Source organism: Euleptes europaea, chromosome 19 (genome assembly GCF_029931775.1).
Source record: "Euleptes europaea isolate rEulEur1 chromosome 19, rEulEur1.hap1, whole genome shotgun sequence".
NCBI lineage: Eukaryota > Metazoa > Chordata > Lepidosauria > Squamata > Sphaerodactylidae > Euleptes > Euleptes europaea.
Genome location: NC_079330.1, coordinates 5,490,077 through 5,516,712, shown reverse-complemented (window position 1 = coordinate 5,516,712; position 26,636 = coordinate 5,490,077). Strand labels below are relative to the sequence as shown.

At 50.7% G+C, this 26,636-nt stretch overlaps 1 protein-coding gene across 1 annotated transcript in view; it reads right to left on the bottom strand.

Moving 5' to 3' along the window:
- Positions 1-26,636, bottom strand: part of AGRN (agrin) — a 275,573-nt gene that overhangs the window by 158,296 nt on the left and 90,641 nt on the right. Inside the window, exon 3 of the mRNA XM_056865508.1 lies at positions 1,822-1,869. Within this exon, the coding sequence (XP_056721486.1) occupies positions 1,822-1,869 (48 nt within the window). The remainder of the gene's footprint in view (positions 1-1,821; positions 1,870-26,636) is intronic.

The following is a 26,636-nucleotide window of genomic DNA, read 5'->3' as shown; positions in this document are numbered from 1 at the left end:
TGGGCCAGGGACCCAAGGGTCTGGCTCAGCAGACAGCCGGTTCCGACATGCACCCAGGGCATGTTTTGTGGTGAAAACACTTAGGGCACATTCACACATGCCGAATAATGCATTTCCAATCCACTTTCAATGTGCTTTGCAGATGGAATCTACTGTGTGAAACAGCAAAATCCACTTGCAAACAATCGTGTACTTAAAGTGGATTGAAAGTGGATTATTTCGCACGTGTGAAAGCGCCCTTAGTTCAGTCCAGGATTGCAGGCAGCAGGTGGTGGGAAAAACCTTTCCGTGCCCAAGGCCCTGGAGAGCAGCTGCTGGTCAAAGTAGGAAATACCAAGTTTGATGGACCAGAATAGAATCATAGATTCGGAAGGGTCCATAGAGGCCATCTAGTCCAGCCCCCTGCTCAATGCAGGATCAGCCTAGAGCATCCCTGACAAGTGTTCGTCCAGCCGCTGCTTGAAGACTGACTGGGTGTGTGACAGTTTTATTGGGAAGGGTGACAGTTCAGTGACAAGACAGCGTGGTTCATCAGTCAAAGGATGAGTCCCCAGCATGTCCACTGAAAAGGGCCTCTGGTATTTGGAAAGACTTTTCTCTCCCTGGGACCCCAGAGAGCCCCTGCCAGTCAGAGCAGACAACACTAAGCTAGAAGCATAAAGGCAGCTTCACGTGTCTCTACAACTCAGTGGAGATTTGAACCCGGGCCTCCCCAAGTCTTGCATTCTGTCCGATCCAGACACATTGCTTTTGACACAACAATCAATATCATTATCGGTAATAACAATGCATAGCTGCAACTTGATTGTAGTCCAGTAGCCCCTTAGAGACCAACAAGATTTTAGGGGTATCAGTTTTGAGCGTCAAAGTTCCCTTCGTCAGATGTAGGGAGCTTTGACTTTTGAAAGCTCATACCCCGATAATAGCGTTGCCAACCTCCAGGTACTCACCTCAAAAAGAAGAACCTAGGTTGTTAGAATGATAGTGTTCTAGCAAAAACAACCACAGAATTTCAGTCCAGAGAAGCCCTTGAGATTGGCAAACACTCTTTTCTCCATGCCATTCCTGGAGGGTGGCAACTGAGAATTTTTTTATCCAGGCCAGCCCTGGAGGTTGGGAACTGAGGTTTTTTCCTCCTGAGGTTCGTCCAGGAGGGTAGTAACCACAGAACTTGCAACTTAGATTTTGAAACTTGATTTAGATTATAATAGGTTGTTTTTGCTAGAACACAACCTCCAGGTACTAGCTGGAGCTCTCCCGCTATTACAACTGATCTCCAGCCGGTAAGAGATCCGTTCCCCTGGAGGAAATGGCCGCTTTGGCAGTTGGGCTCTACGGCATTGAAGTCCCTCCCCAAACCCTGCCCTCCTCCGGCTCCGTTCCAGAAACCTCCCACCGGTGGTGAAGAGGGACCTGGCAATCCTACCCGAAAATTGTGTTTGGTCTCTAAGGTGCTACCGGTCTCGAATATAGCTGTTCAACTGCAAACCAACAGAGCTACCCTCTAAAATTAATATATATATACACACACACACACACACACACACACACACACACACACACACACACAGCAATGATTTATTATAATAATTAACGAGAACTGTTCTCCTTCCGGTTAGCAAAAAAAAAAAAAAAGAAGGCATTTCGAGCAAAGCCTTTTTGCATTGTGAGCTAGAGAGCTCCTCTGCGGGGAGGCGGCTGCTGCGAAAGTAGTTCACTGGGTCAAGGAGGCAACACTCCTCTGCGAGGTAACAAGGAACCCGGCCAGATCAGCTTCCCAAGCAAGCGTTAGGAATACGACCTGGGTCGCTGGCAACTCACCATCCTGGGGGGTCGGCAGCGGTTGGGGGAAGTAGTTGCCCGGTTTGTCTGCAACAAAAGAAGAAAAAGGAGACCATTTAGGGAGGGAGAAGAGGAACCTGAGAACACTTTTTCCAGTTGCACAGTTCATAGAATCACAGACTAATAGGATCATAGAGTTGGAAGGGACCACCAGGGCCATCTAGTCCAACCCCCTGCACAATGCAGGGAATTCACAACTACCTCTCCCACACACACACACACACCCAGTGACCCCTACTCCGTGCCCAGAAGATGGCCAAGATGCCCCCCCTCTCATGATTTGCCCAAGGTCATAGAATCAGCATTGCTGACAGATGGCCATCTAGCCTCTGCTTAAAAACCTCCTGGGAAGGAGAGCTCACCACCTCCCAAGGAAGCGTATTCCACTGAGGAACCGCTCTAACTGTCCTTCTCTCACCACCACCACCCAAATACATCCCCACTTCCAGCAAATTATCCTTGGCGCTGGGCTGCGTTTGCCAAATTTCCACCAAGAGCTTTTCTGCCAAGGAGCTGAGAGAATCAAAACAGGAAAGGTCAAAGTATATTTCATCATTATCGTTTTAGAAGGGAAGGGTAGGCTGCTCCGATAAGCCAGCTAAACGCCCGTTAAATTTGGTGTTTAGGAATACAGAACAACAGAGACTGCACCGTTTGCTCTTCAGTGATATCTTTTCTCCATTGCCGGCCCCTGCCACCCCATGCTTTTTGTTGTATTTCTCTTCTTCCCTTGATTAAGAAGCTGCTGCGATATGGTTCGGCATTTGCATGCTGCTCTTTTTAAAAATTAAAATGATTAACACCCCACCCCCAAATCAGGAAGGGTGCCCCTCAGCTCTGAACAAACCGGAAGGGATCCTGTTCTGAACAAACCGGAAGGGATCCGGCTCTGAACAAACCGGAAGCGATCCGGCTCTGAACAAACCGGAAGCGATCCTGCTCTGAACAAACCGGAAGAAATCCAGCTCTGAACAAACCGGAAGCAATCCTGCTCTGAACAAACCGGAAGCGATCCTGCTCTGAACAAACCGGAAGGGATCCGGCTCTGAACAAACCGGAAGGGATCCGGCTCTGAACAAACCGGAAGGGATCCGGCTCTGAACAAACCGGAAGCGATCCAGCTCTGAACAAACCGGAAGCAATCCTGCTCTGAACAAACCGGAAGCGTTCCGGCTCTGAACAAACCGGAAGCAATCTGGCTCTGAACAAACCAGAAGAAGCAATCCGGCTCTGAACAAACCGGAAGCGATCCTGCTCTGAACAAACCAGAAGCGATCCTGCTCTGAACAAACCGGAAGTGATCCTGCTCTGAACAAACAAGAAGCGATCCTGCTCTGAACAAACCGGAAGCGATCCTGCTCTGAACAAACCGGAAGGGATCCGGCTCTGAACAAACCGGAAGCGATCCTGCTCTGAACAAACCGGAAGCGATCCAGCTCTGAACAAACCGGAAGCAATCCTGCTCTGAACAAACCGGAAGCGATCCGGCTCTGAACAAACCGGAAGCAATCCGGCTCTGAACAAACCAGAAGAAGCAATCCGGCTCTGAACAAACTGGAAGCGATCCTGCTCTGAACAAACAAGAAGCGATCCAGCTCTGAACAAACCAGAAGCGATCCTGCTCTGAACCTCTGACCTCACTGGTCCAAATCTGGCATGGTAACCACGTTGGCCTCACAGACGGCATTACAATGCTCACATCCATCATCCATACTCTTTACAACAGCCCTGTATGGCAGGCCATTATTGTTATCCCCATGGTTCGAGAGGGGGGCAAAAGCTTGAGGATATTGGTTCAGGCCACCAAGAGAGAGTCTGACTAGGGACTTCCTATCAGGGCTGAGCCAAACTGGGCGGGGCGTGTTTTGCAAAAGACTTTGCTAGTTGTAAAACTCTCCCCCTCTCCTGTTTGGGGGGTTCTTTGAAATTGCAAATGTCAGCAAACATATTTACCCATTTACAGGGATGCCAGGAATTTGCCCTACCCAGGGAAAAGTTCCTCTCTCTCTCTCTCTCCTTTATTTTGCACCATTAATTTTCATACAGAAACATCAATCAATAAAGAAGTTATAAACTTTTGACCAGGCTCAAGTGTTTTAAAACCACCCAAACATAAGATTAACCACAGTACCTCTGCCAAGAACTTAAGACAACCAGATATTACCTATTCAGAGTGGACTCCAAAGTTAGTCTGAATAATTTCAATGGAATGGGGCCCGGCTGAGAGAAGTATTATCTCAGCCTGGCCTTCTTCCAAGGAGCCGTCATAAGGGGGGGGGTATTGATTTGTTTTTATCCTGTTTTTCAGGGGAAAACAGCCTCCCAAAGCAGCTCACGTCAATCAAAAATCCAATAAGCGGAGCTGGCAGAAGGCACCGAACATCAGTATAAACAGACCCTGCCCTCGGGCTTACAAAACTGGAGAAAAAGTACCATGCAAGTCTCTTAAACCTTTGTATCAAATTGCTGATGATACAGAGATACAGTAGAAAGAGGCTGCCGGTTGCATCTCTGCATGAGTGACTGCTCAGTTCAGAACAGGGACTCACGCTGAGACACAACAGTAGGCTCCTCGGAAAGCAGGCCTCTCTTCCACAGTCTCAATCGACCCCTTGCCATGCGTCGGAGCACAGAGCGCATCCAATTTCCATTCAGAGACTAAAAGAAAATAACAGTATGTTTGGGAAAGCTCTGGTTTACTGCCATTCTGAATGCCCGCAAAAGCAATACTCAACATACTTCTCTTTTAGCACCGAGAGAGAAGGAAGATGGCAGTTTCCTCCACGGTGCCTTGGGCAAGTCAATCCATCACGGTCCCTCTGACCCCAGCTGGGATGCAAATCAAACTATTTATTACCTATCCGGCAAAGGCCTCCCCAGACACGGATCCATCAAACCCGTTTGAGTCGATTGGTGACCTGAGTGCGAAATGCTGCTGCTTGTTAGCCAGCCAGGAGGGGTGAGGGAGAGAGACACACACGCACAAGGCATATGTATAAAGAATTTTGCTGGGGGGAAGGGGGGGCTCCATGCTAAGAAGGATTCATTCGAGCCAGAGGAAAACAGGGAGGAAAATAAATCTAAGAGCTGGTTTGGTATACTCTGCAGAAATCAAACGGCCAAGTGTTCCCTGGATCGCAACCACGGACCAAGCCAAGGGAAGCTGCAAGTCTGAATTTCACACCACCAAAACCCCACAAGTCTGCTAGCATATCGAAAGCCAGCCTGGAGAGGTTTTAGTGATTCTGGGTTAGGGTTGCCAGTTCCCTCTTCGCCACCAGCAGGAGGTTTTTGGGGCGGAGCCTGAGGAGGGCGGGATTTGGGGAGGGACTTCAGTGTCATAGAGTCCAATGGCCAAAGCAGCCATTTTCTCCAGGTGAACCGATCTCTATTGGCTGGAGATCAGTTGTAATAGCGGGAGGTCTCCAGCTAGTACCTGGAGGTTGCCTACCCTATTCTGGGTCCTTGGGCAAACGTCCAGGATGGGGCTCCAGAATCCCTGCCACTATCACCTAGGGTTGCCAGCTCCAGGTTGGGAAATACCTGGAGATTCTGGGGGTGGAGCCTGAGGAAGGTGGGGTTTGGGGAGGGACTTCAATGCCATAGAGTCCAATGGTCAAAGCAGCCATTTCCTCCGGGGGAACTGATCTCTGTCGCCTGGAGATCATTTGTAATAGCGGGAGATCTCCAGCCACCACCTGGAGGTTGGCAACCCTACTATAACCCCTGCTGAGCCCAAGAGAGCAAAGGTCCCAATAAAGGAACCCCGTTGCCACCAGACACCCGCTGCCTGACCCCTGGATGGAGGAGCTGGCTTTTCTCCCCCCACCCTTCAAAAGACAGGGCCAAGGGTAGTTGGGGGCCCTCCAAATGTAGGACCCGGGGCTAGGGTTGCCAGGTCCTTCTTTGCCACCAGCAGGAGGTTTTTGGGGTGGAGCCAGCTCTTATCGGCTGGAGATCAGTTGTAATAGCAGGAGATCTCCAGCTAGTACCTGGCGGTTGGCAACCCTACCCGGGACAGCTACCCCCTGCTGCCCCCAGCTATGACCCCCATTGAAGCCGGCATCTCAGGCAGAAAACTGGGCCGAATCATCCTTCCCGACAGGCTGGTTTTCTTTAGTAGGGCGGAGTTTAAAATTCTCTTTTCCAAAAGTGGGATTCTCAATTGAAACCCAAAATGGTACAACGTAGGAAAAGAGATGCTAGATTCTGCTGAACAGACAAACTGGTACTGGGGGATGATGCAGACTTACAAGCAACAGGAAAGCGTTATACCCTTCCATATTAAAGTTTTACTAGCGTGGGTCTAAAATACAACCAGGTAACATCTCTGGAGCTTTTCTAATTGGACAGAACGGCAACACCAAAAAAAGGTTAACGCTCACGCTGCCAGACACTGCTAGCCTGCAGACTACCGTTAAACCATCTGACCAAGGATCTAGTCCTTATGGGGGTAAGACAGATATCTAAAGCCATTAAACCATCTGACCAAGGATCTAGTCCTTATGGGGGTAAGACAGATATCTAAAGCCGTTAAACCATCTGACCAAGGATCTAGTCCTTATGGGGGTAAGATAGATATCTAAAGGTGAAATACCTGGTGATAACCTACAATAACCCAGCAGGGCGGTATTTCCAGCGATAAAGGGGAAGTTTCCCCAGGACCATAGGAAGAAGAATTAAAAATGCATAAAGCAATGAATTAAGCAAATACATGCGATAGATTGAATCTGCATAATTTATACGGGTCGTAGAATTTGCGGGCTTGATTTCCAGTGGAGGATTTGGATGACCAGGGTTTGGCCGGGGGGGGGGGGGGGGCGAAGACACCACAACTAAGCACAAAGCGCGCGCTGCCTTATCTTTGAACAGCAACCGCTGCCGTACAATGCAAAATGAGCTTTGGTGGCACACAATGCACGTTGACCCTTCCAAAGCTGTTGTCGCAGCTACGGCTGAAAGTCGGCGCATCTGCCACACACACACACACACACACAAACACACACACAACATCCTCACACTTAGCTGGGCCCCCAGAGAAATGTCTCCTGCACATTCCTGCTCTCAACCACACCCCGTGCTTTCTATATCGAGCAGAAGCGGCACCCCAGCGATTCAGAGAAACCAGATAACAGCGGAGGAGCCCTCTGGGAGAGCGGCAGGAGAGAGCCACACACCCTGGGGCAGACCTGGAATTTGAGCCAGAGGAGGACCCTATTTGCAATGCCACCTGCAGACCATGTGACGCCATAATAAAGACCGGGAGGGGGGGAGGTGTCCTCTGAGCACAGGAAGAGTGCCATTGGCTTTCTTTTTGACGTCTATCCAATGCACATTGGATGGAGGCAGCAATGCATGCAGGTCAAAGCTGTGGCTCAGAGGTAGAGCATCTGCTTGGCATGCAGAAGGTCCCCGGTTCAATCCCCGACATCTCCAGTTAAAGGGACGAGTCAGCTAGGTGATGTGAAAGACCTCTGCCTGAGACCCTGGGGAGCCATGGGGAGGGGGGCTGTGGCTCAGTGGTACAGCATCTGCCCGGCATGCAGAAGGTTCCCGGTTCAATCCCCGGCATTTCCAGCTAAAGGGACCAGGCAGGTAGGTGATGTGAAGGACCCTTGCCTGGGGAGCCGCTGCTGGTCTGAGTAGACGGTACTGACTTTGATGGACCAAGGGTCTGATTCAGTATATGGCAACTTCATGTGTTCATGTGTTCAAAGCAAAGACCTCTACTCAACCTCAACCCACAGTAGGGAAGCCAACCTCCAGGTGGGGACTGGAGATCTCCCAGAACTACACCTGATATCCCGGCTACATAGATCACTTATTTATGTATTACTTACTTTAAACATTTATTCCACTTTTCTAGAGAAAACAGCTGCTTCGGAAGGAGGACTGTGTGGCATTATACCCTACCGAGGTCCCTCCCCTCCCTAAACCCCACCCTCCCAGGCTCCGCCCTCAAATCTCCAGGTATTTCTGAACCCGGAGTTGGCAACCCCAATCCACAGAGAGTTCGGTTCGTAGAATAACTGCTAGTGGCTATTTGTGGAAGGAGAGCAACTTTTGCAGTAGACGCTGAGCTCCAATGGCCATATTATGGACCCCCATGGCTAGGGCTGCCGACCTCCAGGTAGTATCTGGAGATCTCCTGCTATCACAAATGGTCTCCAGCCGATAAGAGATCAGAAAATGGCCGCTTTGGCACTTGGACTCTATGGCATTGAAGTCCCTCCCCTCCCCAAACCCCGCCCTCCTCAGGCTCCGCCCCAAAAACCTCCTGCCGGTGGCGAAGAGGGACCTCGCAACCCTACTCATTGCTGCTTTGCATTGTCCAACCCCCTCTTGAGGAAGGACTCTTAACCACTACACCATGCTGTAGACCTCTGCCCGAGACCCTGGAGAGCTGCTGCCGGCCTGAGTAGACAATACTGACTTTGATGGACCGAGGGTCTGGTTCATTATAAGGCAGCTTCATGTGCTCATGTGTCCAACTCAGCTGTGAGTGTGAGCAGGGAGAATTCTGATTTAAAAAATAGTCAAGCCCAGAGGACAAAAGCTCTCGTGGGATCGCAGTAGCTGAATTAGTCCGCAAGCGAGAGACGCCGTTGACGAAAAACCCCTCCAAGCCCTTTCCCCTAAGCCCCTCCCCTCTGCCACACCTTCCAGCCCCGCTTTCCCACCACCGCAACCACCCATGTGCCAAGGGGGACACCTACAGTTGTTGAGGAAAAGCAGGACGGCAAAGCCCAGCGTGGAGGTGGCCAGGAGGATAAGGCAGATGTTGCAGGGGATCATGAAATAGCGGACCACCAAGGAGACCTTGTGCTGGTACATCCGGTCCCGCTCCAAGGAGCCTGGCCCCACAGGGTACTGGCAAGCAGTCATGCCGCCGACCGGGGCCCAGGCCCCCCCGGGCAGATCCAGGGCAGCGGTTCTTCCGGGCACGCCGAAGCCCCACCCCCACGCCTGCCCGTTTCCACAGCAGCAATCCGCTAAGTGTTCTCCGGCACGGCCATCCTCCAGCTGGTGCGCGCCCGGGGCTCAGTTTTCAGGTGGAAGGACCCGCCGGTTCACGGCCCATCCCGAGGCTGGCATCGGAAGCCGAGAGAGGAAACTCCAGGGGTGAGGGGAGCGGCGCTCCACCCGCGGCCTGCCCTGCGCGGGACTCCACGCTCCTTCCAAAGCAAGTCACGGACGCCGGGGTTCCAGATCAAGAAGCCAATCCAGCCGTTTCTGCCACGGAACAAAAGGAAGCCCAAAAATCCCACCGACTCCCTTCCCACCGCCAGATCAGGAGGGAGACGGCTGAGCTGGCAGACCGAAAAGGGACGCCTCCCGCCAGCCAGAACTCTCCTGGAAAAGGGAACTATAATCCTGATTTCAAGACTGGTTTTCCTTGCAGGCTGCCATGGGAAGAATCACAGGGGCCCAGGGGTGGGGGTGGGGGAAGAAGAGGCAGACTCCTCCAAGAACGGCAAGCCCTAATTGAGTCTTTGGTTGCCCTCGAAAGGCACGGCCCACTTTATTAAACCATCAATTCATTTGCCAGGTGGTCTGTGGTCCTGGAACGGGTCGCTTCAGCCCATGTGTTCCCCGGACCGTGAGCGTGCCTATGCAAAAGAGATGCAGAACAGAGAGGTGCCTGGAGATAACCCCCAAACTTAATCCCGAGAGCTGGCGAACGCACTCCCTGGTTGCCCCTGGGATCGACGAGGAGGCCGGGCTGCGCTCTTCCTTCCCAAAAAACGCCAAAGTCCATCGGGGGCTCGGCTGCGGTTTCCTCGACAGCAGCTGCCGCCGACCTCCTGTGACCCCCCTCGGCCCCTTCCTCCGGGGACGGGCTCAGAGGGAGCAGCACCAACTCCGTTCCCCGCTCTGGCATCAGCCGGAATCGGCTAAATCCACCGCCACCTTCTCCTCGTGCCAAACCAGCCTTTCCTGGAGAGCTAAACACACAAGAAGGCAGAAACCGGCGTTGGAAATGCACGCTTCCCAGCCCCCCCACAAATGTGCCGGCGACAAAAGGTGAAGAGCGAGGGAGTCCGGAGTCCTGACAATAGAAGGGGTCGAAGCGCGGCACAAAATGGGAATCAAAAGCGGCGGAGCATCGCCCCCCACGCCCAAGTTTCTCGTGCCCCCAGGAGCTCAGGGGGGCGGGAAAGGAAGGCAGGAAAGGTTATTGTCCTCTGTCATCCTTGAGCCACTGCTGTGGGGTTGCTCTCGGCGCATCCCCGGCGGGAGCCGTCCCTCGTCGGTCAGCAGGTAGCTTCATCCTTCCTCGCCGGCTGGCTCTCTCGCTCTCAGATGCCCGTCTCCTCCCTTCCCCCCCAAAAAAAGAAACTGTTCAGCTGCCGCTCGCCGAGGAAGAATAAAGACGAGATGAAAAGAAAAAGAGCAAGAGGGTTACGAGGATCGCCGGGGGTGTGCTCCTTCGCGCAGAGGCACTCCAAGCAAGAGCCCGAGCCGGAGAGGCAGTAAAAACAAAGGGGAGAAGACTGTGGAAAGGGGAGGTATTTTCTGCCCGGGGGTTTCTCTAGGGAGCTGTCCTCATGCAAATAGGAGGCAGCAACCTGTGGTCATCCATTGCCTTCAAAGATACCTCCGGAGCTACGGACACCTGTGAGCATCGCCACGGAGACGGTGGCGGAAGCAAAGCGAAGGGACCGCGCTGTTCACATCTCACCGCCAAGCCTCAAAGCGAGTGAAAGGGAAATTACCTCCTCCCTTCCCTCTCCAACCGAACCTCCCCCCCCCCGCCTGCCCCGCTTCTCATTTGTGAACTCAAGATGTTGAAAGGGGCGGAGAAGATAATGTCAAAACTCATTATGTGCGTCTCTCTTGCTCTCTGCCACTCTGCGCTTCCCCTGGCGGAGTGTGACACACCCTCCCCGCGCCGGCAGAGACAAGGCCCCCTTCGACAGCCTCCTGGGAAGGGCGAGGAGGGGGCGTCTGGACACCCCTCGGGGACGCAGCTCAAATTGCACGCCTGGCTGGAAGAAAAGGCGTAACACAAGACCCCTTTGAATACAGAAAAAGTCTTTTTAGGAATGTGAAGCGGCGCCTCCAAAGAGATGGGATCGAAAGTCGAGGGCTGGACCCAGCAGGGGAAATGTAAGCACCTGCTTCAAAGAAAACAAGGCGGATCTTGCATTCCTTGCACCCTGCTTTGCTACTCACAACAGGTAGGAGGCAAGCGGGTCGCCCACGGCTTTCTCGGCTTGAAAAGGCCATTCGAGGAGCCTTAGGTCTACAACAACACTATGCGCCGCTCGCCTATTAGCCATGATAAGCTAAATGGAACCGCCATATGCAGGGGCAGTCTGAATACCTGACACTGCGGGACAAACTGCCGAACGGGACCATCATGACTTCCCAGAAGCACAACGACTGTCCGCTGATGGAAACACCTGGTCGGCCACTGTGTGAACAGACTGCTGGATTTGATGGGCCTGGGTCTGATCCAGCAGGGCTTTTCTTATGTTCTCAACAGGATGACATGATAGATGAACCTCCATGCAAAGAAACAGTGCAGTTACAGGGGAGTAGCAGGGGAAGCTTGTTCCCTGCATGGCCGGCTTGAAGGCTTCCTAGAAACCTCTTCCTAGGCACTGCTGGAAATTGGGATGTTGGACGAGATGGTCCAATCTAGCAGGGCTCTTCTTAATGTCCCTAGACACCTAGTCTATGACCTTTACCTGGCTATTGGCCCTGTTTAGATGCAAGTCCTCTTTCTCTCCCTCTTGATAGGCCCTCATCCTACAGGGCAGAGCTCCCAAATAGCCCGTCCTCCTGCTTCTGGGCACTCATGTGAAGATTCAGCTCTATATCTTGGAGAAGGTGAGGAGGCGGGCTAAAACCTTTGGATCGAACTCAAGACTTGGCAGCCCTATACGGGGGGGACGAAACCCCTTCAGATTACAAGGAGGAGGAGGAGGAGGAGGAGGAGGAGGAGGAGGAGGAGGAGGAGGAGGAGGAGGAGGAGAAGGAGAAGGAGAAGGAGAAGGAGAAGGAGAAGGAGAAGGAGAAGGAGAAGGAGAAGGAGAAGAGGGGGAGGAGGAGGAGGAGGAGGAGGAGGAGGAGGTTTTTATATGCTGACTTTCTCAACCACTTAAGGAAGAATGAAATCACCTTTCCTCCCCCTCCAGGATGTGCTTGTCAGTGTCATCAGGACTTGCACCCAGAACTTCCTAGTGGGAAACTGGGTCTGAGCAGAAAGAAAAAGCATAGATGAAGTGTGCTCAGGCACCTCCTTCGGATACAGATACGGTTGCCAAGCCTGGGTTGGGGAATTCCTAGAGATTTGGGGGGCGGATCCTGGTGAAGACAGGGTTTGGGGATGGGAAGGACCTCAGAGGGGTATAAAGCCATAAACCCCACCTTCCAAAGCAGCCATTTTCACAAGTCATCAGATCTCCGTATTCTGAAGATCAGTAGTAGAAGATCAGGGCATCTTGGCCACCTTCTGGGCATGTAGCGGCCACTGGGGGTGTAATTCTATGGGGGGGAGGTAGTTGTGAGTTTCCTGCATTGTGCAGGGGGTTGGACTAGATGGCCCTGGTGTTCCCTTCCAACTCTATGATTCTATGAGTAGTAATTCCAGGAGATCTCCACCTGGAGATTGGCAGCCCTAGATACCAAAGTGAATCAGGACATGCAAGATGAAGATCCAGCAACCCTTTCCCGGGGCTGGAAGACCCGCAAGCACAACCTGTGCCTCGCATGGCTGTGTCCTTTCCTTCCCCAACCCAGGAGGCTTCTCACAACACTCCGAGCATCTTCACACACCGAAAAACTAGGGCAAAGCCCCTTCTCAGGTACTTTGGAGAGTTGACCCACTGGTGAGTCATAGGAACCTTCCGCCACCCACGCGCAGGAGACAGAAAGAGAACGGAAAGCATCTGGAGGTGGGAACGTGTGCAGCTCTTCCTTCAAAAGCGGCCTACAGAATCAGAGGGGGAAGGAGGGGGAAGCATCAGCAGCAGAGGAAGATTTTGAGAGCCAGCCTAGGGACGGTCTTCAGGAACCCCCCCACAAGGTGCGATCCATTCCCCAGGCCCAGCACGGCCTGCCCAGATGCCCCAGGAAAGTCACGGCAAGGAAGGAACCCCACCCTTGGTTTCACGCCGTTTGCATCCAACAGTCAAAACCGTTCAAAACATAAGAGCAGTGTTGCTGGATGAAATCAAAGGTCCGCGGAGTCCAATTTCCTGTTTAATACAGACGCCAACTAGAATCATAGAGTTGGAAGGGGCCACCAGGGTCATCTAGTCCAACCCTCTGCACAATGCAGGAAATGCACAACTACCTCCCCCCCAAAACCTCCAGTGACCCCCTACTCCATGCCCAGAAGATGGCCAAGGTGCCCTCCCTCTCATGAACTGCCTAAGGTCACAGAACCAGCATGGCTGACAGATGGCCATCTGCTTAAAAACCTCCAGGGAAGGAGAGCCCACCACCTCCCGAGGAAGCCTGTTCCACTGAGGAACCGCTCTGTTAGAAAAATTCGTCCTAATGTCTAGACGGAAACTCTTTGACCTAATTTCAACCCATTTACTTTCAACTAGATGTCCTCAAAATTATATATATGTTTTGCTTCATCTATACCCCGCCTTTCACCCCAACAGGAACCCAGGGCAGCGTATACTGTTCTCCTCTCCTCCATTTTATCCCCACAACAACCCTGTGAGGTAGGTTAGGCTGAGTGTGTGTGACTGGCCCAAGCTAGCCCAACCAGCTTCCACAAGAGCATGGGGATTCGCACCTGGATCTTCCAAATCCTAGTCTCACACTGTAACCACTACAGAACAAAATGTGCAAAGCACCCGAGGTTACAAGGCGTTTATCTAGTAACTTGTCGCTACTCCGAAATTATACAAAATAGTAGTAAACAAAGGTTCCAATAAATTGCAAAACATGTATTGCAGTATACAAATAATGAGCAAACGCAAAAAGCAAAAGTGTTGATAATATAACACAAAGCCACACTGTTTATATTATCTTTGTGTTATATTATCAACACTTTTGCTTTTTGCGTTTGCTCATTATTTGTATACTGCAATACATGTTTTGCAATTTATTGGAAACTTTGTTGTTTACTACTATTTTGTATAATTTCGGAGTAGCGACAAGTTACTAGATAAACGCCTTGTAACCTCGGGTGCTTTGCACATTTTTTCTGTCTTCTATCAGAGGCTTCTCCCCCTTCTTTTTTTACTCTAACCACTACACCACGTTGGCTTTCAGGGAAGGTCCAAGTAGGGTTGGCAGGTCCCTCTTCGCAACCAACGGAAGGTTTTGGGGGCGGAGCCTATGAGGGTGGGGTTTGGGGAGGGGAGGGACTTCAATGCCATAGAGTCCAATTGCCAAAGCGAACATTTTCTCCAGGGGAACTGATCTCTATCGGCTGGAGAGCCGTTGCAATAGCAGATCTCCAGCTAGTACCCGAAGGTTGGCAACCCTAGGTCCAAGACACACACCCCGCTGTTGAGATACAATGCCTCTGGACATGGAGGCTGCATTTAGCCACCATGGCCGGCAGACATTTCTCTTTCATCCATTTGTCTAGCCCATTTTTAAAGCCATCAAAATCAGAGGTTGTTACTATACCTTGCAGCAATGAGTTCCACAGTTCGTGCCGTGTTAGGTGAAAAAGTGGTGGAAGTCTCTCCGCACAACAGAAATGGCGCTGGGTATTCTGCAGTTCTGCCACAGCACAAAATGTGCTTTTGGGTGCAGAATCCAGCTTCTTAACAGCTCAACGTTCAAGTTTCTAGGCCCCATGACTGCAGAGATAACCTTGAAAGCGTACAGACAAGGCCTGCTGAAATCTAAGAAGGAGGTGGCGAAATAAGTTTTCCCTGTGCTTTGAAGTCGAGCAGACACCGCCCTTCTCTATGAATAACTTGAATAATTTAACCGCAGCTATTTGCGGTTCGTATTGTGTGTTTTTTTTTTCAAACGTTGATTGAACGACGACAACAAAAAGATCTGTATTGTTTTCCATAATTTATTCCGGGTTCGGGGAACGAAGCTGTACAGCTCTTGTCTCAGTCTTATTTAGCAACGTCTCTGGCCTCCGAGACTATACAAAGCAAACCGGAGGACTAGGATCTTGATGCTTTGCAAAAAGCCGCGAGCCTCGGGAAGCCAAGTTCTGCACCACGGGAAATGCAGCGTGCACGCCACCCGGCTTTCTTCCTTCGAAACCAGTGGTTCCCAAAGTGGGCAGTACCACCCCCTGGGGGGCGGTGGGATTACCTAGGGGGGCACCAAGAGGCAGGAGGGCAGCAGGGGGGCGCGAGAGGCGGGCCCCTTCAACTGTGTTCTTCACTCATTTACAATAGATCAAGCCTGCGTGGTGTCGTGGTTAAGAGCGGTGGCTCGGAGCGGTGGACTCTGATCTGGAGAACCAGGTTTGATTCCCCACTCCTCCACGTGAGCGGCGGACGCCAATCTGGTGAACCGGGTTGGTTTCCCCACTCCTACACACGAAGCCAGCTGGATGACCTTGGGCAAGTCACATTCTCTCAGCCCCACCTACCTCCCAGAGTGTCTGTTGAGGGGAGGGGAGGGGAAGGTGATTGTTAGCTGGTTTGCCTCCCTTAAGTGGTAGAGAAAATCGGCACAGAAAAACAAACTCTTCTTCTTCTTCTATGGCACCATGCTGGCAAATTTGGTGGAAGCTATCAGAATTTTTTTCCCCAGACTTTGAAGAGCCGGTACCACTGGATCAAGTTAATCAGTTCTGCTGAATACATTTCAACTGAAAATTTTTAATTTGATTTTGAATAGATGTGCAATTAATGGCTACTGTTTGGAAATTGTATTGTTATTATCTTCTTTAGTGCGTCATGCAAACCCCTACTTTGAAAAATGCTTTTTATAGGATAGGGCAGGGTGCCCTGGGGTTGAGTTTGTGGAGCCAAGGGGGCGGTGGCCCGAAAAGTTTGGGAACCCCTGGTCTAAACCCTGCTTGCTTTGGCCGGGCCTGCAAGACGCTAGAGAGAAAAGCAGGAGCTGAGCTGCCCTTCAGCCAAAGGGGGCTGGACTTATTTATTCCCAGGGCATTTGGAGCGGGGCCTGAGGGGGGGGGTGAAGTGCCACAGAAGGGCAGCGTCGCATTGTCCAATTGCTGAAACACAGATACACAAACACACCCCAGCTTGTGACACGGCTCCGTTTTTATAGACATGCCAGGAGATTTCAGGCCACTGTTCTTTGGGAAACGCTGGCCCGCGTCCAAGAGCTTTAAATCTCCCGGCCCCTTTCCTCACCCCGGCAGGGGACAAGAAAAGAGGAGACAAGAAAAGGCAGCCTGCAAATAATTCATTTGCATGTCTCCATGGGCACAAAACAGCCTAGCAAATCCCAGAGGGAGGGGAGGAATGTGCCCCTAAAACGCCCCCCTCCGAAAGAGGGTGTGAAAGCCATCCCGCACCAGCTCCTTCCCCCCCAGCTCCTCCAAACCCCTCCTGGGAGAGCAAGAGTGAAAAGAAGAATACCCGGATCAAAGCAAGCCCTTTGCTTCCAGACAAGGTCTGCTTCTTACTGAAAGAAGCCAACCTGTAGCACTTCAAACTGCAGGGCTGGATGTTCCTCTGTATCCCCAAAATATCATGTCCCTGCACTCAGAAAAACTAGGATGGGGGGGGAAGAGGTCTGGTCGTGCCATCTCCCTGACACACTAGCTTTCTGCATGCAGGGAATCCAAAGTTTGTATGGTGGAAGCGTCAGTTACAGGAGCGCCCAGCTGCAGTTGTACACCCACTCCTCAAAATCACCATTCTCCCATGCAAAGTTCGCACCGCCAAGCGCCCTCTGCAGTCTCTTCATGCCTACAGCAAATCGATCCATGTATTCCTGCCTCCCTCCCCAAAACACAAGATATCAATCTGACTGTGTGTTGTGTCTCCCCAGGTTCAGGAGGGAGACGGAGGAGGGAACGCTCTCGGGAACAAGGCACTTAAAATGAAAAAAACGGTACAACCCCAAATAAAAGATTGCAGAACTGATTCCATGTCATCTACCCCAATGCCAATCTACCCCAATGCCAACGTTTATCCTAGCAGAGAAGGTGTTACAGAAACATGGTGTGTTGCATTTCCAGTTTATTGAGGCTAGAATATATTTGTGCTCAGATATTTTGCAGATGCGCAGGGCTGTCAGCGAAACTTCTTGGTATTCCACTGTCCTAGCGAGATGCATAAATGGAGAGGGGAATTGGAAAGGGGATTTAGGCAACCTTTGAGGAGAGAGGAGGAAAGGTGGGCGTTCCAGGGGAGGCAGGCCAGATCCTTCACGCCCCGGGGCTTTCTTGCCGCCTGCATCATTATGAAGAGGAAAATGTTTGTGACAAGAGCCCCGTTTGATGCCTCCCTCTCTCTGCCCCCACACCTCGCGACGCCCCCCTCCCCAGCTTTCTAAACCACAGGGTTTAAATGCATTAAGAGGGCTGCGTGGCCAAGTAGGCTCCTTGGAAGCCCCAGATTGCTAATGGGTTTATGGCTAAAGAGCTCTCAGCAAGAGGCCAACAGCTGAGGCCCTGGTGAAGAGCTGCCCAAAGGAGGGGGACGGCGGCGGAGGGGGAGACCCAGGGAACGGTCCTAAATCCATAGGCTTGCCAACCTCCAGGTACTGGTTAAAGGGAAAAACAGCACCAGCTCCAATTAACAATAATCAAACTGAATTTTATAATGATTACGGTACTCAAAAATAATTCAGTATTGGTGTACTATTCTGTACATTTGTCAATGATATAATCAAAACAGTCACAACCAAGGTGTCACAGGTTACCCCACCAATGAAAAATAAAAGTATTATAAACATCAAAATGAAATGTTTATAATATGTTTATAATACTTTTATTTTTCATTGGTGGGGTAACCTGTGACACCTTGGTTGTGACTGTTTTGATTATATCATTGACAAATGTACAGAATAGTACACCAATACCGAATTATTTTTGAGCAATCATTATAAAATTCAGTTTGATTATTGTTAATTGGAGCTGGTGCTGTTTTTCCCTTTAACCAGTGTTTTCTCAGCACACGTTGTGATTTATTGAGATTTAACCTCCAGGTACTAGCTGGAGATCTCCCACTATTACAACTGATCTCCAGCTGATAGAGAACAGTTTGCCTGGAGAAAATGGCCGCTTTGGCCATTGGGTTCTACGGCATTGAAGTCCCTCCTCTCCCCACACCCCACCCTCCTCAGGCTTCACCCCAAAAATCTCCAGGTATTTCCCAACTTGGAGCTGGAAACCCTACTCGTCCACCACCACAAAGGCATTTCCGCTGACCAGGGCTAATGTCTTTGGAGGGGCCGCGGCTCAGTGGTAGAGCGTCTGCTCGGCATGCAGAAGGTCCCAGGTTCAGTCCCCGGCATCTCTGGTTAAAAGGACCAGACCATGTGAAAGGCTTCTGCCTGAGACCCCGGAGACCTGCTGTCAGTCTGAGTAGACAAGACTGACCTAGATGGAAACAAGGGTCTGATTCGGTAGAAGGCAGCTTTGTATGTTCGTGTGTCTCTGGGTCCATTTCTCGTCTCAGGGGAGGATGGCTAATTAAAGGTAAAGGTCCCCTGTGCAAGCACCGGGGCATTCCTGACCCAAGGGGTGATGTCACATCCCGACATTTACTAGGCAGACTTTGTTTGTGGGGTGGTTTGCCGTTGCCTTCCCCAGTCATCTTCCCTTTACCCCCAGCAAGCTGGGTACTCATTTTACCGACCTCGGGAGGATGGAAGGCTGAGTCAACCTGGAGCCGGCTACCTGGAACCAACTTCCGTCGGGATCGAACTCAGGTCGTGAGCAGAGCTTGGACTGTAGTACTGCAGCTTACCACTCTGCACCATGAGGCTATTCCTCTCCTTTAATTATTATCCTGCATAGCTGCTGTTGTCTTTAACTGAGTAGGTTTTTGATCCATCTTTAATCTACTTATTTGAAATATTTCCAAGGTGCAGTTCCAATAACGATTTGTGGCAGTTTCCAAAAAAGGATCTGACCCAGGGAGGGGCCTGCCTTACTCCGAGGGAGACCTTCAGGTCATGTCGCTCAGTACCCCTCTCTTCTGAATGGTCCTGGAGAAAGGATTAAGGACTAAGATAAAATACAGAATGCTGTCTTAAAAGGAATTCAGACTAGTAAGTGGTAAAATGATAAAAGCAAGCCTCAATTATCGAGGCGAACCGATCGCTATAGTCTGGAAATCAGCTGTAATTCAGGAGATCTCCAGACCCCACCTGGAGGTTGGCAGCCTCCAACTCCCACCTCTTTGTTATCTGTTTTGAATTTTGGATTGGAAGCTTTTTGGGGCAGGGACATGTTTCAGGGTGGTGCTACATTGCTCCTTCAACAGTAAAGCAACCCCTCTACTCCGTTGTGATCACAAAAACCGCTCAGTGGAATCTGCTACAGCCAAGGGAAGCATTCCTAAACAACTCCCCAGAGAGGCAGAAAAATATGATTGGGCATGTTAACCAAAAGAAAACGGGAAGAACAAAAACAGGACCAAGCACACTCTAGCACTGTGTTGGCGAACCTATGGCACGCGTGTCGGACTTGGCACGCCGAGCCCTCTCTGTGGACATGCGCAGGTAAGTTCAGCAGCCATCGTGTCTGCCTTCCCTGGACTCTCTGTGCTGCCTGCAGGCAGCGCTAAGCAGTGCAAAGCCCCCCCCCTTCCCTGGACTCCCCGCCGCCCAGCTGGGAGGAGGAAACCTCAGTATTCAGGTTAAATTGCAGTGTTGGCACTTTGCCATAAATAAGTGGGTTTTGGGTTGCAGTTTGGGCACTCGGTCTCTAAAAGGTTCGCCATCACTGCTCTAGCAGGACCTAATGTTGAGAGTTGGTAAAAGTCAGGGCGCTTTCGCACATGCCGAATAATGCACTTTCAATCCACTTGCAATGCACTTTGCAGCTGGATTTTAGAAGAAGGAAGAGTTAGTTTTTATATGCCAACTTTCTCTACCACTTAAGGCAGACTCAAACCGGCTTACAATCACCTTCCCTCCCCCCCACCACAACCTGTGAGGTGGGTGGGGCTGAGAGTGTGTGACTGGCCCAAGGTCACCCAACTGGCTTCGTGTGGAGGAGTGGGGAAACCAGTCCAGTTCATCAGATTTGTTTCCACCACTCAAGCGGGGGATTGGGGAACCAAACCCGGTTCTCCAGACAGGAGTCCACTGCTCCGAACCACAGCTCTGAACCACTACACCACGCTGGCTCTTTCCTATGTGAAGCGACAAAATCCACTTGCAAACGATCGTTAAAGTGCATTGAAAAGGGGACCGAAAGTGCATTATTCAGCATGTGTGAAAGAGCCCTCGGTTAAATAAAAAGGGTGGTGGGGGGGAGGAATTGGCCTGCTCCTGAGAGCTCATAACATTCAGGAAAGAATTCCAAACCGCCTATCCAGGATTCCTCAACACCCCCCACCCAGCTTATATATAATAGATAGTATATTAAAATGTTAATCCACATAATATTATTTCCACTTGAAGTCCAGCAAGCTTTGGGATTGTCACCCCACATCAGAGAACAGTTCACTGCTCCCGATTCTCATCTGACTGAGCCTGCTGTTGGGTTTGGGGTTTTTTTGGTGCGTTTTTTAATCTAGTTTGGCAGGAGAGCTAATTGGTATTTATACGGCGACTCCGTCGGTTGCATAAACACGGTTTGTGGCCTCTCTCCCGTCTGCAGCGCTAATGGGTTAACACACCCCTTCCTTACACACACAAATACACACACACACACACACACACAGAGAGACACTTTCTCTCCATTGCTTCTCCAAACTAATTAGCAGCATTAAGGAGAAAAACAAGCAGGGAACAGAGAAAGTGGGTGGCGGAAAAGCCACCTGAGCTGGAGGGGATTTTAATTATTTCATTTAACACTCGACAAGGCCCATCTCTGCTCCCACTCAGCGGCACTGCAAAAATAAAAACACTTTTTTTTGGGGGGGGGGGAGAACTATAGCATACATCAGCAGGAATACAAAGGACATGATGGGGGGGGGCATAAGCTCTCAGATGAAGAATGTTATGTTCTCATCCGAAAAGGGAAAGGGTTGCCAACCTCTAGGTACTAGCTGGAGATCTGCTATTCCAGCTGATCTCCAGCCGATAGAAATCGGTTCACCTGGAGAAAATGGCCACTTTGAAAACGGGACTCTCCTCAAACCCCACACTCCTCAGGCTCCACTCCAAAAACCTCCCATCGGTGGCAACCCTAAAGTACTAGCTGGAGATCTCCTACTACTCCAACTGATCTCCAGCCGATAGAAATCGGTTCGCCTGGAGAAAATGGCCACTTTGGCAATTGGACTCTATGGCATTGAAGTCCCTCCCCTCCTCAAACCCCACCCTCCTCAGGCTCCACCCCAAAAACCTCCCGCCGGTGGTGAAGAGGGACCTGTCCACCCTAGAAAGGAGGAATGGAAGACGGTCTCTAATGTGCTGTTTTTAGCTCCTCTTTGGTTGGGTTTTTCTCCCGTAACGTGGATTTTTGCCTCTAAATCTCCCTGTCAAGGACAGCATCGCCAGGCTTGGGGTGGAAATGTTAAAACGCACAGGAGCCCTTGCCAGAAATAAGGTGGGAACCAGATTAGCCTCCGCCGCTCATGTGGAGGAGCGGGGAATCAAACCCGGTTCTCCAGATCAGACTCCATCACTCCAAACCACCGCTCTTAATCACTACATCACGCTGGCTCTCAAGATGCATCTGACCCCCACCCCCACCCATTCAGAGATTTAACTTCTAGAGATTTTTTTTTTGGGGGGGGGGAGCCTGAACCTACAAAGATGACAATTCTAGCACACGTTCGTGCCTTTTTTCTTTTTAAAGGAAATTGCTAAATCCTCCTCCCAAAAGGCAAAGTGGGAACAAAGCCACAACGCTGATTTGCAAGAAAACAGGAACCATCTTTAGTAAATCAGGACATTTGGAACATATGGTAATAAAAGTATGTTCTTTTTCATGCCCACTTTTAAAAAGAGTAAAAAAAAAACTGAACACTTAAATCACTTTAAAAAAAAGAGTCAGTTTCCCTTCCCTTGGAATGGTGTAATGGCACCATCTACTGGTCCTTCTGAGAATAACACACAGTTTGGTCTCCCTGGGACAGAAAAATCCCCAGCCAAGTAAAAGCTAGCCACCAAGACTAGATTAATTCATGCCATCATATTCCCTATTACTATGTATGGGTGTGAAAGCTGGACAATGAAGAAAGCTGATAGGAAGAAAATAGATTCCTTTGAAATGTGGTGTTGGAGGAAAGTGTTGCGGATTCCGTGGACTGCCAAAAAAACAAATCAGTGGGTTATAGATCAAATCAAGCCTGAACTGACCCTAGAAGCTAAAATGACTAAACTGAGGCTGTCGTATTTTGGTCACGTCATGAAACGACAAGAGTCACTGGAAAAGACCGTCATGATAGGAAAAGTTGAGGGCAGCAGGAAAAGAGGAAGACCCAACAAGAGATGGATGGACTCAATAAAGGAAGCCACAGCCTTCAATTTGCAAGATCTGAGCAAGGCTGTCAAAGATAGGACATTTTGGAGGACTTTCATTCATAGGGTCACCATGAGTCGGAAGCGACTTGACGGCACTTAACACACACACAAGTAAAAGCTGCAGCTCAGGGCAGTAACTCATGGAGACAATGCCAGCTCAGGCTTCCCGGAGGCTCTCCCCTCAACCACGGAGGCTGGGCGGTCGGCCAAGCAAAGCCAGGCCCTTCCATTTAAATCGAGCAGAGGGTTTCTGGTTGCTGGGTTGAGAAACCGCCTCCTTAACAGCTTCCTATCGGAGACAGAGAAACCACAAAGAAGACCAGACGGCACGGGCAAGATCGGTCCCTTGGGAGGAAACTGGGGTTGACACGGGAGCTCTTGGGTGGGTGAGGGTGGAAAGCAGAGGAAGCAGAGAATTAAGAAGACGTTCAGTACAAAATAAGTTACAAGGGATGGACAGTCCTGACATTTTCAACTGCTGTGGGCATCCGGAGCTCCCAGCTCCCATTGCTGCTTCTGGTGACTTTAATGGCAGGCTTGGAATGCAAACTGGGCACCTGGAACAGGCCAACGTGTTCCCCTTCAGGGGCTAATGTCTACATTAATTTCTACGATGCCTGGAAGTCGGAAGCCCTCATCTGGAAGCCCTATATTCCTCCATCCCTGTATGAGAACGCCAACTCTGAACATGTTCATAGGAGATGCCTGCAGGGTTACACACACACACATACAGGCTCTCTCCTGCCTACACCATGATGGATGGAAAGTACCATCAAGTCGCAGCTGACGTATGGCAACCCCTTATGGGGCTTTCAAGGAAAGAGTGGAGCAGAGGTGGTTTGCCATTGCCTGCCTCCGGGTAGCCACCCTGGACTTCCTGGGTGGTCTCCCATCCAGGTACTAACCAGGGTAGACCCTGCGAAGCAGAAGAAGCAGAAGAGTTGGTTTTTATATCCCGACTTTCTCTACCACTTAAGGGAGAATCAAACCGGCTTACCATCACCTTCCCTGTGAAGTAGGTGGGGCTGAGAGAGTTCTGAGAGAACTGTGACTAGCCCAAGGTCACCCAGCTGGCTTCATGTGTAGGAATGGGGAAACCAACCGTCACCAGATTAGCCTCCGCCGCTCATGTGGAGGAGTGGGGAATCAAACCTGGTTCTCCAGATTAAAGTCCACTAATCCAAAACCACTGTTCTTAACCACTACACCACGCTGGCTCTCTGTGAAGGCTTCGGAAGCTTAGCTTCCAAGCTCTGAGAAGACTGGGCTTGCCGGGGCCAAACGGTTCCATCACTTGGAAAATCTGTTTCCTCTAGCAGTATTATTGCTCTTACAAAACAGTCCTCTTTCGGGGGCCCTCTGCAAAACGCAGCACTACCAAAGAAGTGTGTGACTTTCCATGTGTACACAACCAACCACATACCTCTTGGGACTATATCCCATGGCCCAACTTTAACACATGCCAGTAGCACAACCTGGAGAAGAAACGAGGTCACAAGGAAAGCCTATCCAGTTCAGCTTCACTGCTGCTACCTGGCAACTCTACACTCTACAAACACTGCCAGCTGGTGAAAATGCTATTAATGAAGACCTTGTTCTCATTCGGTAGGTTGATGTACCGCAGAGGTATGTGTGATCCAGTGCTCTCCTGTGTGCAAAACAAACAAAAAAAGTCCCTGCATGCAGAAAACTAGCATGCTAGGAAGAGGACTCCAGCCTTCTCCCTGCCAAGCTCCCTGCCAAGTTTTCTAATGCAGGCAATGTTTCACAGGGCATGTAATGTCATAGAGCTTCAACGCAGGGTGACCATGCAAGAGAGGACCAGACCTTAGTCAGAAGCTGGACGGTATTCTTGGCTGTGAGGAGAGTTCAGCTGGGGCACAAAAGCACAACCCCCCCCCGGGGGGGGGCACAATGCATCAGCACTAACTGTCAAGGGTGGAATTCAAGATTCAGGAAGTTACAGGAACATTTTTCACACAAAGAAACATAAGAACATAAGAAAGGCCATGCTGGATTAGACCAAGGTCCATCAAGTCCAGCAGTCTGCTCACACAGGGGCCAACCAGGTGCCTCTAGGAAGCCCCCAAACAAGACGACTGCAGCAGCACCATCCTGCCAGTGCTCCACAGCACCTAATATAGTCGGCATGCTCCTCTGATCCTGGAGAGAATAGGTATGCATCATGACTAGTCTCCATTTTAACTAGTAGCCATGAATTCCCCTCTCCTCCATGAACATGCCCACTCCCCTCTCGAAGCCTTCCACATCCTGGGGCAGGGAGTTCCGCATATTAACTATGCGTTATATGTGATGTTCATTTCTTGAAGGGGTTTTATTCTCTAGTTTCAATTCCTGGCTGCTGATTATATGCCCGACTGTCATTTTTTCCATGTATTTTAAAAATTATCGCTGTTATTACAAATGCCGTCATTCTGCAGCAGGTTTTACAAGTGATTTTTTCTAAAACCTGTTTCATAATTTCATAATGTTTTCATTTTTATATCCCCGTTCTGTCATGCACCATTGATACAGCAGAAAGGTGGTACATAAATCTTCTAAATAAATAGATAATCGGGGCTGGAAGTCCGTGCCTCCTGTGGGGAAGACTTTCCATTTACCTGGTGACAGGTAAATTAATTTACCTGGTGACAGACAGAAAAGAAAGAGTAGCATTCTGTTCTTTTGCCAGCAGGGGGCGGTATTGGATTCCATTACATTCCCAGGCGTCAGCTGGAGAGTTCCCTTCCCCAAATGAGGCAGGTGCTTGGATGCCAGCTGTGTGAAACCACCCTTCCCCATCCACACAATGATCATTCCCCAGTGGGAAGAGGAGAAATCAAGTCACTCAATGACAAGGAAGGGTAACAGCCGGCCTGTAGGGCTGGGGAGAACTAGCAGCAGATCGGCTAACCCTGGAGCTCAGATGGGAACAATTCACACGGGCAGAATCTGGGGCCTGGAAATCCAAGCCCAAGGTTGGCTGGCTGCCTCGCAAACTTCCCAAGCCTGGACCCTCCTCTCTTCCAGCTGGACTGCACCAACGAATCACCCCAGGGATGGCAGTCCTTCTCCCTGCCCCACCCCTGGCATGGCACAGCTCCGGCGGAGACCCAATACAAACATCGACTGCACCAAGACAAGCGAGTCAGTCCCTTTTGCTGGAATAACTGGACAAACCAGTTGGATTCAGAAGTGGAGTGGAATCAGACGTGCTAACCACCGCTTTCATCTTGGGGGTGGGGGGGGAATAAGCTTCTGACTCTCAAAGCCGTCAGTCAGTTTGATTCTTCCTTAAGTGGCAGAGAAAGTCAGGGTATAAAAAACAACTCTTCCTCTTCCTCCTTCTTCCAGACATCCAACCAAATCAGGCGTAAAGAAGTTTCACTATGGATTAACACGAGGCCTGAACTGATCACTGATTTGCGGCCAACGCCAACCAGAATGATTGGCTGACAGCCAGACAGAAGTAAACTCGTGAAGCTGAGAGCAAGCAGATGCAAACCACGTCGAGTCTTCTGGAAGCTCCTGACATCCTTTGGGTCTTTAAGAGCAAGCTGGTGAAAACCACGGGTTTGTGCACCATGCAAATTGAGCCCCGCCGGCTTATTCCCTTCCTGCCTCGATCCGTGCGGATTTCGCTCCCTGCGGGGAGAACCTTCCACACTGCAAACGCCAGAGGGCAAAGCTGCCTTGCGTCAACCGTCCCCACTTTCCGCACGCCCATCCTTTGCCCCAGAAAAAGGAGCCACCGGATAAAGGCGAAGGCGTGTGAAAGGCTTCGCGGAGGGGCAAGACATAACTTGGCAGAGGCGGGCAGATTCCACATTCCTGCCTCGCATGCCTGCCATAGCCGCGGTGGCCCAACAAAGGAGCCGCCGGCCGGTCCCCTCTCGGCCGAGGCCCATCCCCTCGCTCCCTTGGCATCCTGGGATTCCCAGGGTTAGGGCTCCTGACGGGAACAGGCAGCGGTCCAGGTGAGGCCGGTTGTGCCAACGGCACAGACTTCCTCATTCCGACGTCGGCAGCGGCGAACCGTTCCACCATTCCAAGGAGGCTGAGAGAAAGAAAACTTAGAAACCAGGTGGGGGGGAAAGGCAGGGCGGTCCAGGTCTTCCCACTCCACGTGCAGCTCATGACACACATGAAGGTGCCTTCTACTGAATCAGACCCTGGGTCCATCAAAGTCAGTATTGTCTACTCAGACCAGCTCTCCAGTGTCTCAAGCAGAGGTCTTTCACATCCCCTACTTGCCTGGTCCCTTTAACTGGAGATGC